The sequence below is a fragment of the Cervus elaphus genome, chromosome X, assembly GCF_910594005.1.
Source record: "Cervus elaphus chromosome X, mCerEla1.1, whole genome shotgun sequence".
Lineage (NCBI taxonomy): Eukaryota > Metazoa > Chordata > Mammalia > Artiodactyla > Cervidae > Cervus > Cervus elaphus.
The window spans coordinates 160226073-160250914 of NC_057848.1; the positions used below are offsets into that span (position 1 = coordinate 160226073).

Below are 24842 nucleotides of genomic sequence, written 5' to 3' on the forward strand. Positions count from 1 at the left end.
ACCATATCAAACGAAGTTGCTAGTCTGCTAAAAATAAAAGATGTGTGCAATTAAAAAATATATGTGTAGATTTAAAGAGCCTCTAACAATGCAGGTATCTCTTCACTGAAAATAGGCCAATGGCAATGTAGAGTTGCAATTTTTGAATCATAAATAGTAATCAAATTATAAGTTTAAAAAAATACAAATTTAAGTTCAAACGAATACACAAAAGACTGATGGATATTTAAGAGTAATGACCCAGTCAGTGGTTTAAAAACTACTTCCTTGCATCCCTTTAACACTTGAGGGGATAAGTCAGTTACCTTGAGAACAAGTTCATGTTCATCTTGTTTTTTCCTCCTTGATCTATTAAAATGAATGTTCAGCTTTGAATGCCACATTTTATTATCTCATCTGTATTTAGGAAAGGATTGAAAAATTTTGAATTTAGTGAGAACTGTTCAGTATTAGTGAATCCAGTAGATACTTACAGAAATTTTTCAATCACTTATTAGGGTACAGGCATTTATATTCTGGAACAAATCAATTTTTCTTTTTTTCTTGGCTGTGCTGCACAATTTGTGCGATTTTAGTTTCCCAACCAGGGAATCAAACCCTTGGCTGTGAGAGCTAGGGGTCCTAACCACTGGACCACCAGGGAATCCCCTACTGTTTTTTTCAACAAGTTTCTCTGAGCACTTTTTTTTTTTTTAAACCAGAATTGCTTTAGCATCTGGCATATTTAGCAATGAACTCTGTAACACAATACAAAAAAGATGAACGGCCAAATGGGCCAAATGGAAAACCACGACGGGGGAGAAGGGGAGAAGGGACAGGAAACAACTGTTTAGTACTTTTAGAAAGTGAATTTTAAAGTAAAAAGCTGTTCAGCTATTAACATGTAAAAAATCCAACAACAGGGCAAACAACCAAACTGAATGCCCATTAAAGACAAAGTGTTTGGCTTAGCTTAGCTTATATGTACAGAGATAAGTAAACCAAAAATTTTCCAAACTGGCAAAGATTAATCTGGCATAGGAACAGCAAAATTTATTGTTGACAGTGTAAAATTTTTTGTAGTCTTTATGGACGGCAATTTGGAAATACTTTCTCTTGATATAATTTATACTAAGGCAATGATCAGAAACGGATGAAAGTATTTAAGAAAATCCACCACAGGACTGTTTATAGCATGGGATTCTTTAATAGTGCAAAATTTAAAATAACTTAAAAATCCAACAATAGGGATATAGCTTAATAAACTGATAGAGCCATACTATGCAGTGAGTAAAACTAACAGACTAGGGCTTGATGAAATAGGACAATGTCTGGTGTGAAAAAAACATTTCAATTACAGCCATGATCTTTGTGTAAAAAAAATGTGTACACTCATATACTCAGAAAAAAAGACTTAAAGTAACACTGCAGTGTTAATTGGTTATCTTTAAGGGTCAGGATTATAAGTAATTTTGGGGCTGTATACATTTTATGTTTTCTAGGTTCTCTATACTAAACACAATATGAATTATCAGAGAATAAAAATATTTTAAAACAGGGTTCCAGTCTACATACGGTTTCGCCAGACTTGCTAAGCCACATGAGCCAAGAGCCCTCCATCCAAGTATGTAGCCGCCATAATAAATAAGGTGTACAATCACTGAAAAACACAGTAAGTTTATTTGGATTTGGGGCTCTGAAGAGTTCGGTCTCTGCTCCCTGACCTTCTCCCGCCACGGCTCCTGGACCTGGAGGAGCTCTGGCTGCGGCTCCTGCGGCTGTGGCTCCGGCTGCCCCGTCCACGGCTGCGGTCCCTTTTTCTTCCTCTGCTTCGGGAATTGTGCCTTCCCCGGCTTCTGGACCTGTGTTTGTGCGATTTCTTGGCCCCATGACTACTCCTCCTCTTCCGGTCGGCCTCCCCGTTCCTCTTGTAGGAGTGGGCCGGCCCAGGGCTCCTCCTCCTCCTCGGCCTGCTGTAGTAGTCATCGTGGGGGCCCAGCCTCGCCCTCCTCTCTGAGCTCTTCCCAAAGGAGGAGCCAGTCCGATCTGGAGATAGGTAGATGTCTCGATTCGCTTCCCAAAACTCATTGTTGGGATTTCTGAACACGTGAAGGAAGTTGCAGTGTTTCCCTCTGGGACACTGCTGTATTTCAAATAACCCTGCAATGGCACAGTGAGGAAACGGTGTTTACTGCTGGCACTACATCCTTTTCACAAGGTACATTTCTGATGTCTGCTTGTGATAGGACTAGTTTCTCCTTACATACTTTGACCTCACAGTTTGGGTTCCCTGAATTTCAAAAATATTCAATGCTCTAACAAAAGGCACTGTGAAAAGTAATAGATCAGAACTTTTAATTAACCAGAATGTCCCATTCCCCTACTGGGTTATGGTGTGGAGTGCAACCCAACCAATGGCAACCATATTATTTATTATTTTTTCTATTGTTTTACCATCCTGCTGACTGACAATGTAGATCCCTAACTAACACTGAAGAACCAGCCCTGGTCAGCAGTCCTGGTGGCAGCATGCTTTGAGGGCACAGTGGTGGGAGGACAGAGCCACTGGCTAAAATAAAGAGCATGTTGTAAGTAGAGGATCCTGTATTTTCTTACATTTCAAGAAGATGATAAACACTGGCCTAATGCTTTAAGTTTATCAGGTGCTTTTAATACAAAAGATTTTTGTCAACAGTGAAATCTACTTGCACAGTTTAGAGATCCCTTGAAGATTTTCAAACTTTTTTGAAAAAACGGTAAATTAAATATGTAAAAGAGTTAAACATGAAATACCTGTATACCACACACTATATACAAAAAGTCAGTCAAAATGGGTCAGGGTCCTAAACCTAAGCTATGGAACTATCCATTCTTGGAAGAAAACATACAAGTAAATCTTCATGGCATGGGCTGACATGGATTCTTAGATACGATACCAAAGCACAAGCAAAAAAAAAGAAAAAATAGATGAATTGGGCGTCATCAAAATTAAAAACTTTTGTGCTTCAAAGGACACCATCAAAGTGAAAAGACAATCTATATAATGGGAGAAAATATTTGCAAATCATATCTCCAATAAGGGACCTGTCTGTAGAATATATCAAAGAACTCTTACAACTCAATAACAAAAAGACAAAAGAAAAATGGGCAAAGTATCTGAAAAGACATCTCTCCAAAGATGATATACAGTGGCCAATAATCCAATAAAAAAGACACAAAAAATGCTCAGTAGTTACTAGTCACACTCAGAAGCACCTCACTGAAATCACACTGGATTCCTGGCAACTGACAAAAGTAACTGCCTTCATGGAGAAAACAGAGCCATCTCTTTCAGTCCCAAAGTCTTTAAGGCATAATGGTTCTTCTGGCTTACCAAAGCAAGGAATTCTAAATTCCTTCCCCCCACCGCCCCGCCACTTCAGTTACAGCAACCATTAAGACCAGGTTGCCAAAGATTCAGACTTTATAAATTACAGATTTTGAAATAGGAGATTTTAAGCAAGCGAGTATAAAGCGAAGTGAAGCAAAGGGTAAGGGAAGTGGCCCCTGAAGGCACTGGCAGCTCTTCTCATAGCTTCCGGGGCACTTCAACAATAAATGGTTTGGCTAAGCCTATTTGATAGAAATCACAACAGAATGACCCCTTCAAAATTGCCAGCTACTCAAAGACTAATTCATTTCCTGATTCGGCAGCCACTATCTGATGAGTCAATCTGACGGAATGTGCCCTGACCAGGTTCCAAAGCTATAATCAATCTCTAAGGCACAAAAGCTTGTATTTCAATAACGCAGGAAGTGTTACAGGTAATGTTTTAGGTGGCAAAGATGACAAGGTTCATTAGGGATAAAGATGGGGAAAAAAAACAGCTCAAGGGAGGAGCCAATAAATAGAAAACAGACACAACTTCTCAGGCTTCCTGCAGAGCCTAGGACTTTGAGCACTGACCTTGTCACCTATACATTGTGGCCCCAGTCACTGCATCCATAAAGTGACCCATAAGGTCGGTTACAGGTCTAAAACGTGATGTACTTTATATAGTGATCTCTGTTCATCTACCAGGTGAGGCAAAAGCTAATCTCCACTCCTTTAAAAGGTTGCTTTCCCCTCTCCCCCCAAGAATATCACTTTATATGACAGTGGAACCGTTGGGGGGAAGAAAATCATGTTGTATTTACCACAAATTGCCATTTTCCATCGGGTCACTGGGCAGAATTCACACTGAAGCTGTCGTCCAGCGTACCACCTTCCATTAAACAGAGAAAGGGCTGCTTGGCATTCTTCTTCCCTTTAAACCACAAATTAAAGGATGTACTTTAGAGTAACTTTCTAAAGTAGAAATGCAGATTAATCCTATTGTTAACTAACTCTTGTACTTGTTTACCAGAGGGCCACCAAGCTCACTGCTTCTGTGTTACCTAGGGAGTCCTCATTACAGCATTCAAGCTCCTGAAGCTCACAATTTATTCAGAAACCTTTTTTTTTTTTTTAAACTAACCTCTCAGAGATTCTGAGGCATGGAAATCAGCTTGAGTCAAAGCTTCTTAAACCAAAAGACTGGACCATTAAAAATGCAGAAGTGTTTTCCACTGTCAGCGCCTGTTCTTTCTCAGTTCAGATCGCTGTCCTTCCTATTACAATGGTTAATTTACCCCATTAGCCATGGCGCCATGCAGGCAAACAGCATGACGAGCAGAAATGACACACTAACTGCTCTCTTAGCAGACAAAATGCACACTGAAATTATCTGGGGCTTTAATTTCTCATACTTTTCTGTTCTCTAGTCTGGTTATCCCTTTCCAGTTTGTGTTTTAATTATTAAAATTACATAAGTAAAAAATTCACTATATTGCAAAAGATTAAAAACTCTAAGTATACAAAGAATGAAATACAAATATATAATTTTCTAATCCTTTCTATATTTCTAGATCAGCTCCTAATATTTACACTTTTAAAAATACCATGCAGGGACTTCCCTGATCCAGTGGTTTAAAGACTGAGCTTCCAATGCATGGGGCACGAGCTCGATCCCTGGTTAGGGAACTAAGATCCTGCATGCCCCCCCCAGCCCCCACACTGTGCGGCCAAAAAAAAAAAAAACAAAACCATGCATATGAAAGCTATATAGTCAGGGGGGAAAAAATCCCACATGTCAATGTAAGTCACAACACTGTGACAAAATGTGAAGATGTTTATGTTCAGAATACTTACGACTGATACTGAACATACACATTGCCCCTCAGATGAGGTTCCAAGTTGCAGCTGACCTAAGGAGCAATGAAGAACTGATTTACAAAAAAAAAAAAAAGTCAAAAACCTAAGGAAAAGAAGCCCTCCAGTCATCATACGTACTTCTGTCCAGGCCAACATTACCATAAGGTGTTATCAATCAAAAATTTCAAAATTAAGATACTACCCCATGCTCACATCTATTTAAGGCATACTTCAGCACATGGCAGTGTTGCAGGCAATTACCTGATCCTTTTTTTGTTCAAAGATATGAAATGTTTCACACACACACATAAAAATATACTATTAAAAAAAAGAAAGAAAAAAAATACAGAGACTAGTAAACAGCCCTTATATACATCACCCAGATTTAATACTAACATTTTCCATTTTTGACTGAGCATGTTCAAATACGTAAAACATAAAAAGACCCAGTTGAAGCCCTTCCATCCTATTCTCCCTCCTCCATCATATAGGTCAGCACTCCCGAGGTTGGGCAAATCCTTTGCATTCCAAATACACACAGACACAGGCACCCCTATCTACGTAGACCCAATACCCACAGCACACATATACATGTGCATGCATGCTAAGTCGCTTCAGTCTGCCCGACTCTGTGTGACCCTATGGACTGTAGGCCACCAGGCTCCCCTGTCCATGGATTCTCCAGGCAAGAATACTGGTGTGGGTTGCCACGCCCTCCTTCAGGGGATCTTCTTGACCCAGGGATTGAATCCACATCTCTCATGTCTCCTGCATTGACAGGCAGGTTCTTTGCCATTAGCACCACCTGGGAAGCCCATACACAGACAGGCATATACACATATATGTGTGCCATAAAATATATATATATGTATTATGCATGGACATAACATACAGGCGGAGCCTGTGCCCTCACCTTCCCATCCCACCTAGTACTTCAGAGGGAGGCAAACCAGTCCCTCCTTCACGTGCACTGCCTATGCCCACCTTAAACTGGATCACTTTCCCCACATTCCTGAACTCAGGGAGCACGTCATCATAAAAGTCCAAGAACTGCTGGTAGGTTTCCTCTTCGCTGTACTCCAGGCTTGCGTCGGGGTCGTAGTCGTCCCTTCTGCACTGCTCCATCCCAAACGTTGTAAACATGCTTTTAATAAGAAGGGTGGGACTTGATGTCGGGAAATTGTGTTTACGTGAACACCTGCATATGAAGGAAAAACTTCAGCAGTCCAATGGTGAGAAATCACATATAAGATACCTGCATTAAACTGTGAGATAAAGACTTGAGCAACTTAGCTGTTTTGACTGAACTGTAAGATGACAAACCTCATTCAGACTTTAAATATCAACACTTAACAAAACTGTTCTACAGCTGACCAATATACTGGATCTCATTAAAATGTACAGTTGGGAATTATTTCCAAGTTCAGGAGTCATTTTAGCTGCCTTTTACTGAAATTCAGAAAGCCTTACACACATGGAAGCACATGGAAAGAGAAGCCGCGTGGGCATGACAGACAGTGATGACAGGCACAGAGACACCGTGCGTGGGACTCAGGACACGTGAGAACAGTGCAATCCTGATTCCATACAGTCACCAACAAACCCAACACTTAGAGAACAGAGTATTTGGAGAGTTTTAGCTAAATGGAATGCACTTCATAGTTTTCATGGCATTTTTATATTCTTTCCTCTGATCCTTGCAACCTATTATGACAGCCAGGGCTAGTATTTTCTCCACTTTGAAAGAAAGAAAGTGAGGCCTAGAAAAGCACACAAGTTACATGACTGGGGAGAGAAGATCCCAGAGATCTGAGCTAATCCACAGTCCACTGCTTATGTGTTATATGATGTGGTAAATGTTAAGGAATTTCTCTTTAATGAAGGAGGTTGACCATTGTGAAGAACAATTTTCTTTTCACAGTTAAACTAGACCAGGTTGTAACTGAGTAATTTTTTACAAAAAAATCTTTCATATGAGTTTACTTTCTTATTTCTTTCTTTCTCCTCAAATAAAATGAAGAGGGAAAAAATACAGTTTAAGATTCCAAATCATCAAATTTTCCTGATTAAATTTCCAGCTTAAAAATTACAACAAAATTTTTAGAAAAAAAATCCCAAGAACTCTTGAAGAAAAAAAAGTTGAAGAACAAAACAAGTGTTAGGAAAAAAAACAATGGCCCTGAAATAAATGTTTAACTCATGTTTACTTTCCACTGTCTGTAACATACATCTGTACACCTAGATGAGACTGCACACAGAATGCCTTGCACATACCATGCCCAACTCAGAAATGTGCAATCAGTGCTCATTAATGTGAAATTTTCTAGTTTCCAAAGGAATCTCCTAGATTATTCAGCCAAAGACCTAGTAATGAGATCCATCTTCCCAAGGACAACTGCCCACAGAAAAAAGAACAAGGATTCAACCTAGTTGGCAGTGTTAGTAGAACCAGAATTTTACAAGTATGAAGCACATACAGAATTATATGAAAAACCAATTTAACAAGGTTAAAATTCTCATGGGATTCTTATATCTGAATGAACCGGGCTCTAGTACCCAGGATGTCAAATGAACATTTGTGAGTTTTGGAACAGTGCCAAATTCCCCATCTAGGGAAAAATCCCACTTGGCCTGGAGACAGTCCACATAGTCTGGGTGTATTTAAGGCCAGCCCTACTATACTGAAAATTCAGCTAAGACAAGGGATACCTGGGAAGGCAGTCTAAAGCTGTTGTACCCAAACCCATGTGATTCTTAGAATCACCTGGGAAGAGCTGAGATTTCTTAGGTCCTGCCCTAGATCAATCTGTTCAGACCTCAAAGAGTGAGGAACCCATGTTTTCAAAAGTAACTCTACACCTGGTCCTTAAGGTCAATCATGTCTGGGGACTCCCAGTTTAGCCATGCTATTTACCCATTACTCAGATCCTTGAATCAAGTAAGACTGCCACAAAATCAGGTAGTTGGACATTACCTAAACTGGAAGGTCAGCCAATAAATGGCATGGGTCTCCAAATGCCCCCTCAGGTAGAACTGACTATGCCTCTTTTTCTCTTCTCAGGGGAGAACTCCAGGCACTCACTACCTTTGTTCTTTATAGAATGAAGTTACACACTAAAGTTAGGCTATGATTATTTACTGAAGGTCTTTGTGAGAAATATTCTCATGAAAATTACATATGCAACTGTTAATAAAATATCCATGAAAGTTACTGTCCACCTTCCTACTCAGTATCTTTATACAGTATTCTATGGGAAAACATTTGGACTCTGATGCCTAGAAAATTTGTCATTCCAGAGATCCCACTCATTTCCTTTTTGGTAAGAACTACAAAGCTCATTGCTGCGTGGGATGGATACAACTCCAAAGTCAAATGTACTGTATATTCACAGTAATGCACTTCTCCTTTCCTTGCTTTCTATTTATTTTATTAAACAGTGTAGTAGACTATGAGCCTTCTTTAAATCACTTCTGGAAATAAGTGAGGTATAAATAACTACTCTGGTCATTGAATTTTACTTTTCATCAGTGATTATGTTCTTTAAGGACCAAAAAAAAAAAAAAAAAAAAAACCTGAGCTCCCCTCCAAGCTGTGATTCTAAGAAAAATCAACTTCAGAAAGGTTCTAAAATTGAATTCTGTACTAATTACAGAAACAAAATGATCAAAGAGATGCTTAGGTTATGCGAGTGTGTGCTGATGTGATAGACCTTAACAGAGAAGGACAGTTGTATGATCTTGAGCAAGTCACTGGGGCTCTCTGTGAAAGGTGAGCAGCAGCTTTGTTTGAAGGGACGGTACTGGATTTTGTAACTGCTAGTTTCACGGAATCTTATTTCACAACTCATCACCTGAGTGATGAAAATATCCAAATCAATCTCAAACTTTTTTTTGATAGTTGTGATGGTGAAATGTCACATGCCTATGAATATATTAAGAAATCTTCACAAACTAATCTGACTACTGTCAATATTTCCTTGAAATGGCTCTCAGGGCTGAGTTTTGAGAGCCTGACAGTCCATTCTCCTTTTCACAAATAAGTCCTGTCAACCAATTTCCTGAAACCATTTAGGACATCTTCCCTTCTCTCACTTATGCCCAACAGAAGAATCCAGAATCCGATGACTGCAAACCTTCATATTTAAGGAAATGTTAGAGATATACCATAAATGAGGAATTCTGCAGCTTGGAAACTTTACATACAATTTGGTTCAATAACCCACCCCCCCACTCCCATTGCCAGTGCAAATATGAACTCATATTGAGTCTCAGTTGTCTTTCAAAGGTAATTCACTGTACATTTTTTTCTTTGGTGGGGGATGTTTTACATCAATCATTACTATTTTATTGAAATTAAACATATAAGGATACGAACGGGGATAAAGTCTTTCTCTCTTCCTTTTCCTCAAGAGGAGGAAAAGGAGCCCAGTTCCTCAAGAGGAGGCTTTCACTATTGACCAGATTCTGTGAATACTTTCACAGATATTCCGGGCATATAGCATCCCAACTATAAAACATAAAAGGAGTCACAAATCCTACATCAGTGACTCTCAATCCTGGGGCACATTACAAATACCTGAGCACATTTCAAAAATTAGGGTGCCCAAGTCTCAAAAACTCTGATTTACTCAATTTGAGATAAGACGTAATTTTTTTCAAGCTTTCTAGATGATTCTAGTTGGAATCCAGGGTTGAGAACCACTGTTCTTAAAAAATGTAAAATGATGTGACGGCTTAAATTTAAAAAGAAAGAGAAAGCTAGAGAAGGTTCATATTTTCAAAGAAGGAAATAAAGCTCACAGCATGTATAATTTTATGAATAAAATAAACATGAGAGACAACATACAGTTTCTCATTAAATACATATCCCTTTTTATGATGAATAAGACACTAAGATATAATTAGATCTTTTCTTCTGCAGAATGAAAAGTAATAACTAGATTTTGCCTCAGATGGATTTATTCACCATTATGAATTATTTATCCACTTTAAGTTGTTCATTCATAAACAAGCCAAATTATAAAAATCACCACTGCCTGCCATACAGTTGATATTTAAATATTTGCTAAATGAATCAAAACATCAACACTTAGTTTTCTACGTGAATGTCCTGTTTTAAAATCATTGATCCAAAAGAGGCAGGGAACCAGAGGGTCTCAGAGAATAATGGCAACAGTAACAAAAAGAAATTAACAGCAAACACAGCGCTTGCCATGGGCCTGCCATATTCGACCTGCTTTCCCTGAATTCACTGATTTCAGCCTCACAACTGCCTTGGGGTGGGGGGTACTACTTTTAATCTCCATTTTACAGATGAGGAATCTAAGGCATAAAGGGCTTAAGTAACTTTCTCACCATTATAGCCACTAAAGCCAGATGCTGAACCCTGCGTCTGTTCCTCAATCAGAGCAGACTGAGAATGCGCACTACAATTTTTCTCTACTCATTCAGATCCTGTCTTTCACAGACATCCCTTTGGGCATGCCAGTTTTTAAAGCCTTCTTCATGCACAGTGTTTGCCATTCAAAAAATAAAGCCAGGCTGCTCCAATCTTTTGAAATAGATTTCCTCATCCCAGTTCACCCATGTGGACCAATATAAGCGCAGGAAGAAAACAAAAGTGAAAGGTCCTCAGACAGCTATGGGAGGAATGAAAAGGAAGCCCTGCCAGAGAACTGGACCAACCCACCCAGGGGCGGGCAGGGAGGGGGGTGTTGGGGAGCAGGGGACACTCAGCTTGGGGAACTAGAGCAGCAGCAAGAACATAGCAGAGGCCTGAATGAACGTGAACATTTCAAACTCCAGCCTGTGCCGCTCCCCAAAAGGGAACTTGGAAACCTTGATGTTTTGAGTCACTTAACTCTGACACAATAAAACAAAATTGGTTACCTATCTCCAAATCTGCATGCTCCCGTTTTACTGTAGAATGGACAATTAGCTCGATCTTTCTCCATTACTCTTAATTCCGTGGGTGGTTCTGGGTTTTGCCATGTGGCACCATTTTCCAACTGTTGAAAATAACCGTAACTTTATTTGACGTAAAAATCCACAAAGAATTAAATGTTTAAAAGGTATTCAAATATTTCGGTGAAAAATAAAAACAGATTCCTGTAAAAATATACACATTTAAGTTGTGCCACACAACCGAGACTCTACAAACAACTGTCATGAGATAGGGGCTATGTGTCTCTCCTGGTTCCCGGGCACTGTCCAGCATCAGGCATTGCCACGGCTACCAGGAGCAGCCATCAAGGTTTCCCTTCTGTCCATCGATTCTGAAAAGAGTCAAAGGACTTGTTAGGGAACTATCCCGTGATTTACTCTGAATCAAGTTAAAACATCCATCTGGGTATAAAAATGTGTGAGGCTGATTATACATTCTTTAAGGATTATAAACAGGTCCAGTCCACAGGGGTGATTTTTGCTTTTGTTCATCAATTCACTTTTGTTGTTGCTATTGTAGAAATCACAGAGCCTCAGATGTGAATCCCATATTCAGACAGTATCTAAGTAACTTACCACAAAATTAACATTACTGGAAATAGTGTTTTTAAAGAAATGTTCATTGGCCTTAAATTGTTAATGAAAGGTTTTGAAAATACCTCATTTTCAGCCTGCTCCAGCATCTTCTGCACAGCTTCCTACAAATGGTGCAAACATAGGACTAATGAAAACCTTCGAAGTCAGGTAAGTCATATCTGGTTTATCTGGTTAAGAATCTCATGTATAACAATTTTAAAAAACCCATCACACAAAAGGCTTCATGTTGTAATTTGCTTTCTATAGCACGATCTTCTGAAAAGCTTTCAAAAGACATACAGCTGAGAATCTTCATTCAATTAGGACATTAAACAGCTAACATTTGAAAACATAGTCTTCTAATAGTTTCAGTAAGAGTAATATTTGGCAGATTTGAACATACATTCCACATTCTAGTTTTTAAGCTGAGGTACTAGTGAATATCATAAAAGACAATGGTAGCTGAAACATCACAAACACTTAACAGATGCTACATTATGATATGAACAGTAGGAACTGGGACTGATGAAAAATCTCAAACTTTCTGATAAGGCAGTATCACAGTTCTGCACTATGCCAGTAAAATTTTACCTCCTTGGCATTTAAATAAGCTTTAAATTATGTTTGACAGACTTTTCCCTAGTTCCTTAAAGCAATACATAGAAGACTCATATGTCTAGCTGCTTACTTGATTAACTACCTGGCCATGTAAGGGTCCTTAGTAACTTAATGTGCTCAAAATGGAACTCTACTCTTCCCTACCCCTCACCCATCTAAATGCCTCACCTCAGAAAACAGAGCTGCATGTGCCTACATGCTCAAATTAAAAACGTATGGCTTGAATTCTCTTCTCCTCCTTTCCCCTTCCTGCCCATTCAGCCTACCAGCTAGAGTTCCGCTAACTGCCACGACTCATTACAAATCTGTGTACTTCTCTGTATTAAGCATCAACTGTCATCCAAACCACCATCATGTCCTGTTTGGAGCAGCAGCCTTCTAACTGGTCACCACAATTCTACTCTTGCCTCCTTGGTCATCACTCCCAACCACCACCCGCTATTCTTTATACAAAAGTTAGAATGATCTGTTAAAGGTAAAGATATAAATTAAATGAAGTCAGTCCCTGCTTCAAAACTCTTTAATGGCTTCCCATGACACTTCAGGTAAAATCCAAACTCCTTCCCACCCAGGCCTTACATGAATGACCCTGCCTACCCTCCTGAACTTGGGCCCACCCCTGTCGCTCTCCTCTTTTTGGTCTCTTGGATTTAGGCATCCTGACCTCCTTTCAGCTCCAGGCTCAGACCTCCGTGCCTCTGCCTGGAATCCTTCTCCCCAAGATCTCTACACTCAGCCGTCAGTTCACACATCGGCACCTCCTCAGAGCAGTCTTCCTTGACAGGCAATCAATTGAAAGGCGTCGTTTCCTACCGCAATCAGTCTGTCATGTGACCTTCTTTCTTTCTTTATACCACATGTTGCTGCTGCTGCTAAGTCACTTCAGTCATGTCTGACTCTGTGCGACCCCATACATGGCAGCCCACCAGGCTCCCCCATCCCTGGGATTCTCTAGGCAAGAATACTGGAGTGGGTTGCCATTTCCTTCTCCAATGCATGAAAGTGAAGTCGCTCTGTCATGTCCGACTCTTCGCGACCCCATGGACTGCAGCCCACCAGGCTCCTCTGTCCATGGGATTTTCCAGGCAAGAGTACTGGAGTGAGGTGCCATTGCCTTCTCCATTACCACATACCATTACCTTAAAGCACCTAAAATGATCTTTTTGGTTATTTATCATTCAGTTTCCCCTTCAAGAAATGGAACGCAATGAATACAGATCTTTGTAGCTGCCCTATCTCCAATACCAGAGAAGCATCTATCTAGCTCACAGCAGAAACTCAGAATGCAGATCCCTTTATATATGCTTAGAATTGACTTCATTTTACCCGCTTCTCCTTATGTCTCACCAGACTTCCTTTGAAACAAAAACTTTAGCTTTTATCTGGTGCCAGAAAGAATTCAATTGAAAACCATTCCACTGTTAAAATAGAAATTTATTACTCTCGCTCTAAAAAAAAAAAAATATGACAAGCTCCAAACAATTTTCCTGCCCCGTAAAAACCTAGCATGATCTTGCCTCATCTGGAAAGCAGTACTCAAGTAAGGGTGTTTAAAATTTACACTGGAATTAACCAATGGCCTGAGACACAAGAAACAAAGGTTGCTTCTACCCCATTATGACTAGGATGTAAACAAATGCATTTTTCCCATGAGCAGGTGATTACCTAATTTTATGCTATTCAAATATAGCAATATCACAGAAAAGATACATCCTGATGAATCAGTGAAGGAAAGATGAGCTGTGATATCTTTGAAATAAATGCACTGTTAAGGAATAGCAGCAAAATAGACCAAAGCAATCTTTAAAAACAATCCTAGAAGATAGAGATGTATACAAATACCTTAAGATTCTTTTTTTGTGAGCAACTATGTTACTTACAACTGCCTTTAGAGCACAAGTTAGAAAAGAAGTCAAAACTTAATAACAAAAAATATTTCCTAATCTCTCAATACTTGAGCTTCTGATTTCTTTCAGTCTATTAGTTCTTGCTGACATGTCCAAAGTAGTGAAGTCTCTTATGAATCAAACAAAGGTGGAAACTATAAAAAATAGTATTCACTAGGTAAGTCAACCCATATACAACAAAACCTCAGAAAAACACTGTCTGCTGTGGAGTGGTACAAAGTGTAAAGCAGGGGTCAGCTGCCTGTTTTTATCAATAAAACAATAAGGTTTTATTGGAATTTGGCCACAACCCTTTATTTGTATGTTACCTATGGGTGCTTTTACGGGACACTGGCACTATTGGATGTTTTCAACAGAGACCATACAGACCATAAAGCCTGAAATATTTACTCTGGCCCTTTACAGAAAAAGCTGGCCAATCCCTGGTATATAGGTATATAAGATAGGTAGAGTTGGTGGAAAAAACCTTAATTTAAGGCATCTGCCACAGCAAACATCCAGAGAAAAGCATCATTAAGAAAATGTTAGTGTATATCCAAACTAAAAACATGACTCTTTCTAAAGAAAAACACCAAGCTCAAACCCTGATATGCCTATAGCTTATTGTTCCACCCCATCATTCACCCCATCCACCCACTAAGAGGATACGCAGTGCGTTTATCCTCCTGTGGCAGGAATCACCTCTCTTTCTTTCTTCTCCTGTAGCTTCTGCTGCTCCTCTTCTCTCTCTTTTCTCTGCTGTTCTTCCCATTCTTCCTTTAACTTTCTCTTTACAGAGGGAAAAAAATAAAAAGAAGAAAGGTAATTTTTTTCAGACTCACGTTTTTACAACATTTGGCATATGGGGCAAATCAATGGAAAATGTTAACATTGGTAATATGAACAACATCCCTCCCCATTTTTTAATGGTTGCACCAGGTCTCAGTTGCAGCACGCAGGATCTAGTTCCCTGACCAAGGACCAAACCCAGGCCCCCTGCATTGGGAGCACAGAGTCTTAGCCACTGGACCACCAGGGAAGCCCTAAACATCTGGTTTTTAAAGTTCAAGGTATGTAACTCTCACTGAGAGTCATTTTGGTTAACTAGTTAGTTAACTGGTTATCTGATTAGTACCATACCTCTTGTTCTTCCTGCCGTTTTCTAGCTGCCTCTTCCTTTTCCTTCTTTATTCTGAATTCTTCTTGTGCCTTCTGCTCCCGCAGCAACCATTCCTCATGTAATTTTTGCCTATTGATGTAATGATGTGATCAAATAAAAGGAATGGGCGCTAATCCAAATACATCCAAACATATATGACAGTAAAATGACATTTTGTGAATGATGAAAGTATCATGAAAGATATTTTCTAGAAAGCAGTTAAGTGGAGGTAAGAGGACCAGGATATATTAGTAGTGATCTTGGAAAAGCACTGCATTTTAGCAACTATCCTCCTAGAGGGAAACAGTGTAAAATCACTACTTCTAAATTTCCTAACTGTAACATCTTTACACAAAACAATGACACTCTAGCTTTCTCTTTAGGTTGGCCACAGTGATGTTTCAGTTCAGTCGCTCAGTCGTGTCCGACTCTTTGCGACCCCATGAACCGCAACATGCCAGGCCTCCCTGTCCATCACCAACTCCCAGAGTTTACCCAAACTCATGTCCATTGAGTCAGTGATGTCATCCAACCATCTCATCCTCTGTCGTCCCCTTCTCCTCCTGCCTTCAATCTTTCCCATCATCAGGGTCTTTCAAATGAGAAGCTCTTCACATCAGGTGGTCAAAGTATTGGAGTTTCAGCTTCAACATCAGTCCTTCCAATGAACACCCAGGACTGATCTCCTTTAGGATGGACTGGCTGGATCTACTTGCAGTCCAAGGGACTCTCAAGAGTCTTCTCCAACACCACAGTTCAAAAGCATCAATTCTTCTGCGCTCAGTTTTCTTTATGGTCCAACTCTCACATCCATACGTGACCACTGGAAAAACCATAGCCTTGACTAGACAGACCTTTGTTGGCAAAGTAATGTCTCTGCTTTTTAAAATATGCTGTCTAGGTTGGTCATAACTTTCCTTCCAAGGAATAAGCGTCTTTTAATTTCATGGCTACAATCACCATCTGCAGTGATTTGGGAGCCCAAAAAAATAGTCAGCCACTGTTTCCCATCTATTTGCCATGAAGTGATGGGACCGGATGCCATGATCTTAGTTTTCTGAATGTTGAGCTTTAAGCCAACTTTTTCACTCTCCTCTTTCACTTTCTTCAAGAGGCTCTTTAGTTCTTCTTTACTTTCTGCCATAAGGGTGGTGTCATCTGCATATCTGAGGTTATTGATATTTCTCCTGGCAATCTTGATTCCAGCTTGTGCTTCTTCCAGCCCAGTGTTTCTCGTGATGTACTCTGCATATAAGTTAAATAAGCAGGGTGACAATATACAGCCTTGAGGTACTCCTTTTCCTATTTGGAACCAGTCTGTTGTTCCATGTCCAGTTGTAACTGTTGCTTCCTTACCTGCATACAGGTTTCTCAAGAGGCAGGTCAGATGGTCTAGTATTCCCATCTCCTTCAGAACTTCCCACAGTTTATTGTGATCCACAAAGTCAAAGGCTTTGGCATAGTCAATAAAGCAGAAATAGATGTTTTTCTGGAACTCTCTTGCTTTTTCGATGATCCAGCAGATGTTGGCAATTTGATCTCTGGTTCCTCTGCCTTATCTAATACCAGCTTGAACATCTGGAAGTTCATGGTTCACGTATTGTTGAAGCCTGGCTTGGAGAATTTTGAGCATTACTTTGCTAGTGTGTGAGATGAGTGCACGTGTGTGGTAATTTGAGCACTCTTTGGCATTGCCTTTCTTTGGGATTGGAATGAAAACTGATCTTTTCCAATCCTGTGGCCACTGCTGAGTTTTCCAAATTTGCTGGCATATTGAGTGCAGCACTTTCACAGCATCATCTTTTAGAATTTGAACTAGCTCAACTGGAATTTCATCACCTCCACTAGCTTTGTTTGTAGTGATGCTTCCTACGGCCCACTTGACTTCACATTCTAGGATGTCTGGTTCTAGGTGAGTGATCACACCATTATGATTATCTGGGTCGTGAAGATCTTTTTTGTACAGTTCTTCTGTGTATTCTTTCCACCTCTTCTGAATATCTTCTGCTTCTGTTAGGCCCATACCATTTCTGTCCTTTATTGAGCCCATCTTTGTTTGAAATGTTCCCTTGGTATCTCTAATTTTCTTGAAGAGATCTCTAGTCTTTCCTCTTCTATTGTTTTCCTCTATCTCTTTGCATTGATCGCTGAGGAAGGCTTTCTTATCTCTCCTAGCTATTCTTTGGAACTCTGCATTCAAATGGGTATATCTTTCCTTTTCTCCTTTGCTTTTCGCTTCTCTTCTTTTCACAGCTATTTGTAAGGCTTCCTCAGACAGTCATTTTGCTTTTTTGCATTTCTTTTTCTTGGGGATGGTCTTGATCCCTGTCTCTTATACAATGTCACAAACCTTTAGGTGCCAATAAGTGAGTAACATCCAGCTTTTCACATTCAGAAAGTATTACCCTTCCTGTTCCATGCATTTTAAAAGTGCCAAATGCAGGATTGTAGCATGACCTGGCATCTCCTGCTCTAACCCTTGGACTGCTATTCTTTACAGTTCAGAGATTTGGTTTGCCTCAAGCAAAAGAGAACTATATTATGATCACGTCTTTAAAATAAACCTACAGGTTTTAAGAACAGATGACAAAGAATTAAAAAAAAATGCGTGGGTGTCTAGTTTATGTTTAGAAATGACCAGTTATAAAGAGTGATCTTGTATTAAAATGGCATCTCAGATATCCAATACCACAAGTTTCCAACTTAAAGGTTATATTTCAAAAGTTTATTAGCCAATTTGGTGCTTATAATCTAGACTGTATATTGTCCCACTGAATTTGTAAAAGGAAAATGAAATATGAGAAACTGTGCTATATTATATTACTTCAGGGACATCAGGACTTAAATAAGGTTTTATGTCTAGTCTGGGGACCCAACCGCAATTTCAAATACACGATGGGAGAAAGTATTCCATTTCCAACTACAGATTCCAGGAACCCATCTTTTAGCCATGGCAGAGACTGGCATGTTGCATATGTCAGCGTTTCTGTGTATGTGATGGGGTATATGTAGATGTTTCAGTGTGCAGAACTCTGATTCATGAAGTGCAGTATTTTCAAATAATTATCCTGCTTTTCAACAGTAAAGTATTATGCAACTCTTAAAGAAATAAACAAATATTAATGGAACACAAAGACACATGTATGTGATTTAAAAGAAGCACCTAAGTACATGGGGAAGCAAAAAAAAAAAGACTTCCCTCTTTCATGCTATACATATTATCTTCATCGTGACAGAAATCTCTAATAACAACAACCAGAGTTATTATAGCACCTCCTATCTGTTCACACTATGTTAAGCACTATACATTTACCACCTTATTAATCTCATGATTATTATTATCATATTTTTTGGCTACGCCATGCAGCATGCGGGATCTTAGTTCCCCAACCAGGGAGTCCTAACTACTGGACCACCAGGGAAGTCCCTGTTTATGTCCCTATTTAGGGTAAAGAAATTGAAGCTTAGAGAGATTAAGCAACTTGAACACAGCTAGTAAGTAGCAGGGCCAAGAATGGAATGCAGATCTGGCTGAATCCAACTCCATGTTTCCCATCACCACTACCTTTTTTTCCCCCTAGCACTTTGATATTTCCACCTACTTATGTGCTTAGGCAGGTAATAGGAATTAATTACAAGAAAAGAAGCAACATTACCAGTGAACACACTAAATAGCTGGAGAGGGTCTATCAAGTTTTTTTTCCTTTAAAATATTATTTATTTTTTGTTGTGGCAAAGTATATATATCATAAGACTTACCATTTAAGTGTACAGTTGAGTAGCATTAAGCAAATTCCTATTATTGTGTACCACTTTTTAAAAAAGCCCAGTAAACAAAACACTACTCCCTGAAAAATATCAAAAGAAAAAAAGAGCAGAATATTTTTGTCATCTTGTGCTGGGGAAGGCCTTTTGAAGTCAGACACCAAGGCCAGATATCATGATGAAATTAACAACATGGAAATCAAGTTAAGTAACTAACACTGGAATCTAAGTTAGGACTGATGACAAATGAAAAAAATATACATCACACACATGACAGATATAGGAATAATATCCTTAATCAAGTAATAACACTGCTTACATTACAAAAAAAAAATGTATCCCCAAAGAGAAAGGTTTAAGCAATCTACAAATAGATAATATATAAAAAGATACTCAACCTATGAATTAAGTAGTATATATCTGAACTCTACTCAATACTCTGTAATGACCTATATGGGAAAAGAATCTAAAAAAGGAGTGGATATAAGTATACATACAACTGATTCACTTTGCTATACAGAAGAAAGTAATGCAACATTGTAAATCAACTGTACTCTAATGAAAGTTTTTTTTAAATGTACATTTGAAACGATGAGAAATAACTTTTTACTATAGAAGTTTTAAGAATTGATAATGCCTATTGTGAGTGACAGTATGGAGAGACGGGCACCTTGATTCACTCTTGGAAAGGTGGCGAACTGCAAACCGGGATGCTCTTTCTACCTGCAAAAAAGTGCATTTTATGTGCACTTTTCCTCTTGGCATTTTTCTAAGGAAATAATAGGACAATACCGAGGATATATAATCATGGATACTTGCTGCAACTTTTTTTAATAATAGTAAAAAGCCTGAATGTAAATAAATAACAAATAGTAAATGACAGTAAATTAATAATACCATGGTAAATGAATGTGATTTAACAGTAAATAACATTTATTTAGAGAACTAAACATTCATCAGTAGAGACCTATAAATTATGACTAGGGAATAAATTATGCTAGTCATACAATGGATACTGTGTTGCTATTGAAATGGTTCAATTAGATCTCTGTATCAACATTGAAGTAAATGTCCTATACACTTAGTGGAAAAAAACAATCTATAGAAAAATATGTATAAATATCATCCCACGAAAGAAATATATATATATATATTCATCTACAGTTTCTTTCTTACCTTCTTAACAGTGGCTATCTTTAGGTATGTGGAGTTTATTGAAGTCTTTTCACTGTTTACACTTACTAATTATCTGGATTTTTTTTTCCAAAAACCATTTACAAATTAGCAAAAGAGTGAAAAAACTTTTTTTAAAGACAACATCTTGTATCAGCCCATCAACTAGAGATTTAAACAGCTTATCCAGGGCATTTTACAAGATCTATTTTGTATAAGATTGTGTAAAGAAGACCTGTCCTAGTTAGCAAAGACTTAGGATATTCAAGTAAAAGAACTGGGCTTGCAGAAAGAGCTTCAATCAGTGCTGACCTCTCTCTTTCCAATAGCCTCTCTTCTTCTTCTTCTTCTTCAGTAAAAGCATCTGCCACTGCCTCCTCTTCCTCCTCCTTCTGTGAGAGTCCTGAAGGAATGTAAATGTTTTAGAACACTATCCGTGTATTACAAAGCCTTGGTCAATAATTCAGGAAAAAAATTATATAAATTTTTTATCTTTACAATTATGGTACAAACCTCTTTTTAAAACTTTCTAACAATAAAGGGCCCCAACCACCCAAATTGGAACAATGTGAACATTGAAAAGAACAATAATGGTAGTAGATTAACACATTAAACTGATACCCCCTAAAATGGTGAGATATGGGAGGGAACATCCATCTTTATAGAAGAATGGCAACTGAAAAGTGTAGAAAGACTTAAGCAGAACAGTCCTCACTGCTGTACCCCACTGTAGGAACTAACTGTTGGGAAGAGGATATTTATTTACACTATCTCAGAATACCAGCCTACAGATGAATACTATTACAAAGGGGGAAATATCTATTACAGTGGAGCCATCCGATTGGCAACACTTTGACCACACTTCGCATCACTAGGAGTGGAACAACTTGACATGAGAGGCCCCAGATGTATGCAATGAGAGCTATAAAGCATCAACTGTGTAGTATTTTGCCACAGAGTGTACCTGAGGATACTCAGAAGACGTACTAATCTAGAATGCAGGGCATTCCACAAAACAACTGGCTTGAGCTTTTCAAAATAACCAAACTTGAACCGGGAAAGTTTACATATGGTCTGTGTATATCATATTGCTGAATTACTACTCCTTTATTTGTTTAGTATCGTGGCCTTATTCTTAAGAGATGCAGGCTTAAGTATTTAGGGGTGAGGGCTATGTATATGTAACTGACATGCAAAAGGTTCAGAAAAAATTTGTACATGTGTCTATCTATCTATATACAGAGAAAGTAAGGCAAAATGTTAACAACTGACAAACCTAGGCAAAGGGTTCATGGATGTCTACCGTACATTTCGACTTTCTGTACATTGGAACATTTTCAAAGTAAAAACATGGGAAAATAAGTCCTAATATAATTAAAATCTATATCTTCTTCTACTCAAAATTTAAATTTGTGGGGAGAAAAAAAAGGAGGAAAACTGCAGTGATCTTAAGGACTATAACAGAAGATCTCAGGCTAAATGGAAAAATATAATGTCTGTCACATACATTAAGTATTTAAAAAGTGAAAAGTGTTAGTCACTCAGTTGTGTCCAACTCTTTTTGATCTCATGGACTGTAGCCCAACAGGCTCCTCTGTCCATGGAATTCTCCAAGCAAGAATACTGAAGTGGGTAGCCATTCTCTTCTCCAAGGGATCTTCCCGACTCAGGGATAGAACCTGGGTCTCCCACACTGCAGGCAGATTCTTTACTGTCTGAGCCACCTGGGAAGCCCATATTAAGTATAGGTCTAACCAAAGGCTCACCTAGTCCTAGATAACTACAGTACTGAACCACTGAACGATGCGGTGGTTACAGGCACTGGCCCTCTATGCAGTTGAAAATCCATGTATAACTTTAAAGTCAGCCCTCCACATTCACAGTTCTTCCATATCTGCAGTTCTGCATCCTTGGATTCACCCAACTACAGACCATGTAGTACAATAGTATTTACTGCTGAAGAAAATCCACATATAAGTGAACGTGCGCAGTTCAAAACCCACGCTGTTTAAGGGGCAAGAGTGTATCTAACTGTATTATACATGTAACTATATATGGAATCATTCAGTTTTCCAGCTTCCATTTTTCCTTCATGTTACCTTAATTTCTGGTAATGCCGCTTATTTCAGGTTATTTCAAGTTGAATTGGGTGCTAAAGAAGCTACCTGTAATAGAGAGGTTGATAATCCAGAAATTTCTACCAATCACTTGCCAATTCACTCTAGAGCAATTCTTACAGAATATTTCTATATTCTAATCTTCTGGGTAATGTTTGGACATCCAAGTGTGCTACAACCCACAGCAGTGTTTGGTTGACCACAGTATTCATGAAGCACCACTAAGTAAAAAATTGTGAGTTCGAGTAGGCCAAAGCAGGAGCAGTCATCCAGGGGCAAGTGCTTCATTGTGGCTCTGCCATTAACCATATATAATCATGAGCAGACCAGTGAGCTGCATCCTTCAACTGACTATCAACTGCCAAAGGACACATCCACTTGCCTATTCAGAGGCTTACTCCAAATGCGCTTTACAGAGTTAAAAGGGAATAAAAAATATCAATGCAATACATTGGAATTGAAGTATGTAAAGAAAAAGAGAAAGACTTTTAAAAAGTTGGGGCATGTTACAAGAAAACAGGTTAGCATAGTAAGGAAACCGAGAACTTTAAGGAGGGTGGGGAATTACTAAGGGCATCAATAATGCCAATCTACCCTGTTTCTCCTTTTATCCCTGATGCTTTATCCTGTCTCAAGTGGACCAGTTTTGAATTAAAAAAGAGATAGTAATACAGGCTGCAGGGCAATGCACTGTTCCTTTCACTCTAAATATCCCAAGTATTGCTACTTAAACAGTTTCTGGGCAACTCTAATGATAAATAAAACCTCTATGGCTATTTTTCTCAAGGCCCAAAAATCCTGGTTCCTTGAGGCCATGGTCTGTGGACTTCAAGAACTGTCCAGGATAATTTACTAGGCATATTCTGGTTAATGTACATGACAACCATTTTAACTCAGTACTCCTGTGTTATTTTAGTGCTTCCATGTGCATTTATTACTACTATATAACTTTACAACTAAGGTCATTAAACAGGTAGGTTTAATAAACAGACATTAGATTCTGCCATGTGAGGGCCACCACCAGTACAGATGAAGGTTCCCACAGTATTTTAATAGGAAGAAAAAGTGATAAATAACCACATGGCAATAGTAGTAGTAGCATTCCAAACTCCACTCAGTACCATGTTAATGTCCTGAGCATCTGTTTCTCATCATCCCTGCTGCTGCTGCTGCTAAGTCGCTTCAGTCGTGTCCGACTCTGTCAGACCCCATAGACGGCAGCCCACCAGGCTCCGCCGTCCCTGGATTCTCCAGGCAAGAACACTGGAGTGGGGTGCCATTGCCTTCTCCGCCCATCATCCCTAACATTACACAAATGTAGATATAGGGACCTATCTGGCGGTCGAGTGGTTAAGACTCCGCATTTCCACTGCAGGGGACATGGGGTCCATCCCTGGTGCGGAAACTAACACCCCACATGCCACGCAGTGTGGCCAAACCAAAAACCAAGTTTCATAATTAATTTTATCTGTTCGTATTTAAATAAGATGAACAAGGGGTCTCTCACGTTAGTGTAGTTTGAGAAAAACTTGCAAAATGTCTAAACCCCTCGAATCCTGCTGGTTTTACAAAGAAAAATATTCGCTGAATACTTACTATGTGCAAGGGCTGTGCTAGCTGCTGTAATTCATGATGCCTGCACCTGTAATATTAGATACTTTATAAATACTTCCACGTAATCAGTGGGTGATGATTCACCATGATTTCTTCCCCCTCTTGAGAACTTTTACCATTGTTTCTGATATGGGTCTAACAACTTTTTGAGGGGTCATGGCCACAAGCAACTGTGTATCTGCTAACAGTACTTGGACGAGAGTCGCGGGAGCAATTTCATACACAGAAAACAAGTAAGTCCATTACCAGAGTCTCTCAGTCGAGCGAGTTCCTGTCGCCGTTTCTTTCGTTTCTCCTTCTTCAGGGCGGCCCTGTACTTTTTGTGGCTGGAAAAACAAGACACACACACTCCAGCGTCAGCGACCGCAACTGCAGCACTGCCTGAGCTCCCCTCTCCTCCGCGCCCAGTGATAGGAACTCCAACAGTGAAATCTTGCTTCCCGCGTTTTAATTACAGAACATGCCTTTACCACCGCCTCGCCATCCCATGCGCACATGGCAGGTCTTCTCCATCCCCCTCTGCTCCCCTTCTCGCCTCCCTGAGCCCACAGATGCCCACTGGTAATTCAGGCGCGCCCAGGGAAAGGATAGAGCTGCCGCGGTGGCTCGTCTGCTTGGCCCAGCTCCCCCTTTACTTCATGCTTGCACATCTTCCATGCCCAGCCTCGGTCTGCTCCGTCCCCTTTTCTCGTCAGCTCATCTCTCCTAACCCAGCTCACCTCAGCTTCTCCGAAAACAGCATATTCTCGGGCGCCGCCATCTTGCCAGCGCCGCCACGCCCACAGGAGCCGGCCGGAAAA

General features: G+C 39.5%; 1 protein-coding gene across 4 annotated transcripts; it reads right to left on the minus strand.

The window, feature by feature from the left end:
• Nucleotides 1-1410: 1410 nt before the first annotated feature.
• On the minus strand, nt 1411-24832 carry ZRSR2 (zinc finger CCCH-type, RNA binding motif and serine/arginine rich 2). 4 transcript variants are annotated; one of them, XM_043896086.1, is made up of 13 exons: nt 24762-24815; nt 24289-24368; nt 24025-24070; nt 20624-20714; nt 19133-19221; nt 15355-15463; nt 14917-15003; nt 11794-11832; nt 11081-11199; nt 6176-6389; nt 5189-5244; nt 4156-4265; nt 1411-2139 (listed from the first exon to the last, which is right to left on the minus strand). In XM_043896086.1, exons 5-13 carry the CDS (start codon nt 19156-19158, stop codon nt 1658-1660), a joined length of 1242 nt encoding a protein of 413 aa, XP_043752021.1. In that variant the 5' UTR covers nt 19159-19221; nt 20624-20714; nt 24025-24070; nt 24289-24368; nt 24762-24815; the 3' UTR covers nt 1411-1657. The 4 variants fall into 4 exon arrangements, with proteins under 4 accessions (XP_043752021.1, XP_043752019.1, XP_043752020.1 ...); XM_043896084.1 differs by lacking the exons at nt 19133-19221; nt 24025-24070 and having other exon boundaries at nt 24762-24832; XM_043896085.1 differs by lacking the exons at nt 14917-15003; nt 19133-19221; nt 24025-24070 and having other exon boundaries at nt 24762-24832.
• Nucleotides 24833-24842: the final 10 nt, after the last annotated feature.